Below are 5,722 nucleotides of genomic sequence, written 5' to 3' on the forward strand. Positions count from 1 at the left end.
TTTTGTGCCTGTGTTTGTGTGTCCTCCACCTGTGAGCTTCAGTGTGAACCAGGCATGTTTTTCTGCAAGTGGTAGTCTTACTTCACGAAATCTGCTCGACTGCTTACCCCATTCGTTTTCATTTGTGCTGCTCAGCTGAACACTGGAACTAAGTTTGGAAGCCACCGAACACCCTGTCTGCTTTTCGTAAACAAACTTCTACAAAGGCTTAGAGGAGCGAGAGAAAATTTGGCACAAAAGTAAAGCAGTAAACAGTGATGACAGAAGGGATGAAGGCAGGATGAAATCGATGCTTATACAATGTAAATTGAAGAGTGTAGCAGAGGACCTGAAATCAATCAGCATTACCTGGATCAGCAGCGGTATTTAAAGTTGAACTGCTAATGCCCGGGATATATGGTTTTGTGTTGCCATCTCTTCCACTCTAGTTTGATGGGTCTAATTAAGTTTTTGCATTTTTGCTTCATAAACAGCTTGGCTTAGGCTATGGTGATATGCAACCCAAAAACACAGCTAAGCACATTAGCTATATCTGTCCAGCCAGCTGTGTTTGTCCCACCCACCAATTCCCCTTCATAAGCTTGCCCTTGATGTGACTTTTAAGTTAATTTTGTGCACAGACGCTGGGTCGGAAGAATCCTAGCCAGCTGGATAAGTGGTAATTAGGATTCACATGAATCTCAGAGCAATAACATTTCTTTCTTATGTATAGAAATAGAAAAGAAAATTGGTAAAAGAAGAAACACCAGTGTAAATGAATACAAATAGATAACAAAGGATTATGTTTCCTTTGTTTGTGGCCAGCAGAATCTCACTTTAACCCCCAGCGGGAGCGCGTGTTTTTGTTTTATTACTAATCTTTTAATATCCCTGAAAGCTACAGAAGAAGACTTTTATGAATGTGATATGCTGCACAAAATGAGATTTGGGTGTTTAGGGACTCTGCTGGCCAGGTAAACAAAGGTTTCCCAGACTATAGACACATAGATCGGGCACTATCCCAGCTTCCTCCCGCATCCAGAGGATTACATTTCATCCTGGAGATGGGTGCTCCAAAGCCTTGTGGTTATTGCGCCTTGCCCTCCGTGCTGCTACACATAATCGCCACAGCTTGAAAGAGCTCATAAATCAGGCTACCGCAATAAATTGTAGAGGGAAAAATGTGCACCCCTGGCATTTGAAGCAGCACATTGCCAGCCTATGAGCGAGCCAATTCTACCCACCGCATTCAACACAGGGAAACAAAACACATAGAAGGTTTGGTGGCTTTCTTTGACATTTCTAGCATGCCCACTCACTTCCTCCTCCCTGTGTGTTTGTATGTGTGGGTTGCTCCATCCTTCTGTTGTTTCCAAGTGTTCATAAAATGTATCATGCTACTTCCTCACTGGCATGCGTCTCTGTTATTTACCAAAGCATCATAACAATGTCTTAGTTGTAATTCTTAGATTTTCTTTTCTCTGTCTTTAGTAAATACTGTTACAATGAGAGCAGCTCTGATTAGAAGCCAGATTTCCAAATGCCAGCTTTACTTAAATGCTTATTATTGGAAGGGAAAAATGCATCCAGTAGGTAATTTTTTTTTTAAAAAGTCTCGAATAGGGAAACACAAGTCTGAAACATTGTATTTTATAATAATATAACTCAGTAATGCAAACTGTAAATATAGCAACCATGGTTCTCTTGCAGCAATGTGTGTGTGTGTGTGTGTGTGTGTGTGTATTTCCTGGTTGGAATCCGACTTCTACAGTAACTTTGCAGGGTCTTTTCTGATGTCTTTGCTTGTATCTACCTGTTATCTTGCTTTTCTTCTTCTGCCAGGGAAGATCAATGAGTTTGAGGTAAAAAGCTAGGGCTTGGTGCTTAACTGAGGTTGCCAGGCATTGATGTTCTGCAAGCTCTTCACTCAGTCTCAGGGCTGTCCTGAGAGATAAGGCCCATGGCCTGCTTAGGCTGATCAATGGCAGAATCCATACAAACCCTCTCCCACACGATTTACTTTCTTTGTCATTAACTGATTTTTTTTTCTCTCCTCTTATCAGTACTCTTTGGTCAAGATCTTACCCATTATGTGTCATAATTGTGGAAATGGGAGTATTAGCAATGCAGAACAAAATGGGCTACCTTTAATGATTCTTTATCCGTAAGCAACTGTTTGAACATTATATAATATTGAATGGCTGTGTGTCTTTGAATGTTAGAACACGCAGGTATAAAGTTAGGTCTTGACATTTTTGGACAATAACAATTTTTAACTGCAGTAGATATGAAAAGGAACAAATGCAAATGAAACACAGACTGTCAGCTTTTAAATTATCATGATCATACATAAGCTGTTATTTTTTAATACTTTGAAGAAATCTTTTAGAGGCAATGACTATCAAGCCAAGGAACCATGGATGTCACCAAAATGAGTTTTTCTCCATTGTGATGTTTTGCTGAACCTTTTCCTGCATCCGTCTTTGGTTATTGTTTGATCATGGGTTAATTTCCCCTTAGTTTTACCTGTTTACCAAGTGAAATGTCTTGTAGATCAGGTTGAAATCAGATGACTGACTTGGGCAACTGAAAATATTCCGTTACTATTGGATCTCTATTTGCACTGTCCAGTCGGTTATGCTTAATTAGGATGCATCTGTTTAAAATGGATAGCCCTAAACACTTTGGGATAACTTCGGAATATAACCAGTAAGAACTAGTGACCCGTTGCCATTGGAAACCACTAACTTTGCTGTTTTTTTTACAGATGATTATGTTTCTGATAATAAGCCATAACATCCACATTTTTTGTGTCGTTCTGTTACAGGCTAATCTGATCACCTGGCAGATGAAAAGCTATGTTTTGACGTGTGTGTGTTTATTTGGCAAAGTCTAATTTGGCCTTTCTTTCGGTGAGACTGATCATTGGTTTGTACCTTGTGCTGAGCCTTTTTGTTTCCCTTATTAAGTCCTGAATATTGTGATGGGAATTTTCTTTAGCATATGACCGATGCTGTGATCATTACTGTTGATTTCAAATAAAATCTAGACCTTATGCTGTTGAGTTCACCATTGTGTTGTTTTTCACAGAATGTGCCAAACTGTTGATTTGGCCAGTTCTAGAGTTATGTTACATTAAACTGCTTTAAAGTGGATAGTTCAAATACATTTCAAGCCTCTGAAAGTAGAGGACTATGGTTTAAGAAGTGGTTTTGTTCAACACTTCGAAGCAAAGATAAAGCGTATGCACTGATTTTATTCCTCTTCCTGTGTCCTGATTGTTTCATTTTAAATCTATCATGGTGTTCTAGAAAGGAAAAATTGTGTAAGTGTCACAAAAACACATGGACCTAAGTGTAATACAAGCACTGTCTCCTAGTGAAGGTCTCTCCTTTACCTTGTTCATCACAGCCAAGGCAAATGCTGTCATAAAACATGATGTCTGAAAGATTTCTGCACCGTCTCTGCATCATGCACACACTAATTCATTGTTCTGTTTTTCACCACTTCCCCCAACCCTTATATCTTTAGCTAAGGTCAAGTCAAAGTGTTCTCCTACATTCTTCGCCTGCGCTAACGGTGTCCACTGCATCATTGGACGCTTCCGCTGCAACGGCTTCAGTGATTGTCCTGATGGGAGTGACGAGGAAAACTGCAGTAAGTCTCACATGACACCCAGATACATGGATCTGTGGCCAGATGATGCCATGTCTTGTTTATATCAAAGCAGATCTAAGCAACATATGGAATATATATGTTGTATGTCTTATGTTCCTCTGGTGGAGCTTCATCAAATCTGAGAAAATAACCCTGACGTCACCATCAGAGTTATGTTTAATGGGCTTGGAGTCTATAAATTTCGAACAGGTTAAAGGAAAAAAAATGCAGGCTCCATTGCTTGGAGAGATTAATACACACTAAAAACTAAAGTATAAATATCTCTCTGCTAAACAGCCCTTTTAAAATTATAGCAGTTTTAATGTGGTTTTTTTTTTTCTTCAGCAAAATTATAGGGTGCAACTAACATCAGTCTGAACTAGAGATGGACCGATCCGATATTACGTATCGGTCCAATACTGACCTAAATTACTGGATCGGATATCGGAGAAAAATAAAAAATGTAATCCGATCCATTAAATATCACGAAAGCACCTCACAAAACTTGCAACACGCCGTAACTCACCTCAGAATGTTAGCACGTCGGAGCAGTATGCATCACGTGATAGAGCGGCTGTGGCATGCGGGACCTGTGGTGGTCTGGATAGCATTTGGAGCTTCGCTAGCAACCCGGCATTTCATCTCCGACAAAGTTATCCCCGAGAGAAGTAAAGCAAGCGTGTAAGTCCATCTCTGAATGTTTGTAAAGCATTCCTGCGTTAAGCTTAACAAACGATATATGGAGCGACTGCCTCTCCTCCTGCTACTTCAATCATGAAACTGCTTAATGATCATCTGATCGGCTTTTCTGTCGCGAGTCCGTCTCTCTGGTTTGTTTTTGGCTCACTTTGCACCAGAAAGAGGAAACCAGCGGCTGAACAACAGCAGCACGTTTAAGCTTGATCAGCTGTTGTTAGAATTTATTTAATATTACTTTCTACTCCAGGATCTTTTTCTACGTAGCTGACAGCTGGTAACTGAGCAGGGGCGGATCTAGCAAAGTTTAGCCAGGGGGGCCGATAGGGCATGAACAGGGAAAAGGGGGCACAAAGACATACTTTGCTTTCTTATTCTCATTTAAAATGTATAGCTTTTAATAAATAATTATCCGAATCTTACACCCAAAGTTTTAATTTGATGTAAAATGAATAGAAGTCAATTACTGTATATAGTGACTATTAAGTCTAATATACCCTAGTAAGCTATAGTACTTTTTCCTTTGGGAAGGTACCATCTGTGCAGTCTGCAATTTTGTTGAAGAAAGATGTTGAATCTATTTAATATTTCTTGAAAAATAATTGATTTCTGTGCATTTTTTTTCACACTGCATCAAATTAAGGTTAATTACATCGATTAAGCATCATGAGGTGGAGCGTGAGGGGTGGTTCCCTATTTTTTATTTATTTATTTTTGTTGTTGCTGGGAGTTGGAACCCTATTAGTTAGGTTGCTTAATATTTACGCTAAGTACTCTTTAAAATACCAGAATAGGGAGGATGGTGTAGGTTTAAGTTTATTAGATTGATCAGTATTGCTGAACTATGAAATTTTTTTTTTTTTGCATACAGGTATAACAGAATAGCTTTAGTGTAGTTGTTGTTTTAAACTTGAGTATGAACTTATACAAAATGCAGCAAGATATTTAAAAAACAGTTTTGTTGATTAAAAAACACTATATCGGATTCATATCGGTATCGGCAGATATCCAAATTTATGATATCGGAATCGGTATCGGACATAAAAAAGTGGTATCGTGCCATCTCTAGTCTGAACTACAAATATGCTTCTGCAGTAAACTGTAAAATACTTTTGCTTAAGCTTAATCGATTTGCCACACCCCAAAAATTTCAGTTAGTTACAATAATAATATAAATGCATCTCTGTATGACAAATTAGAAGATTCAGAGCGACTGCCCTTCCAGTGTCTGTGTCTAATGCGTCTGGAGAGTCCATTCAGTTTAAATGTTGACAAACTTTTCCGTCTGTAATCTGTGTGATTATGGGATCTTTTCCATTAGATATACAGCACTGTGCAAAAGTTTTAGGCAGGTGAGAAAAATGCTGTAAACAAAGAATGCTTTCAAAAA

The 5,722-nt window shown here is 38.8% G+C and overlaps 1 protein-coding gene across 6 annotated transcripts in view; it reads left to right on the forward strand.

Annotated features, from left to right (window-relative positions):
* Positions 1 to 5,722, forward strand: part of ldlrad3 (low density lipoprotein receptor class A domain containing 3) — a 94,818-nt gene that overhangs the window by 48,439 nt on the left and 40,657 nt on the right. For all 6 annotated transcript variants that reach the window (XM_080304870.1, XM_080304867.1, XM_026176416.2 and 3 more), the window contains one exon: positions 3,511 to 3,636. In XM_080304870.1, coding sequence (XP_080160996.1) covers positions 3,511 to 3,636 — 126 coding nt within the window. The remainder of the gene's footprint in view (positions 1 to 3,510; positions 3,637 to 5,722) is intronic.

This window comes from Astatotilapia calliptera, chromosome 7 (genome assembly GCF_964374335.1).
Source record: "Astatotilapia calliptera chromosome 7, fAstCal68.1, whole genome shotgun sequence".
Lineage (NCBI taxonomy): Eukaryota > Metazoa > Chordata > Actinopteri > Cichliformes > Cichlidae > Astatotilapia > Astatotilapia calliptera.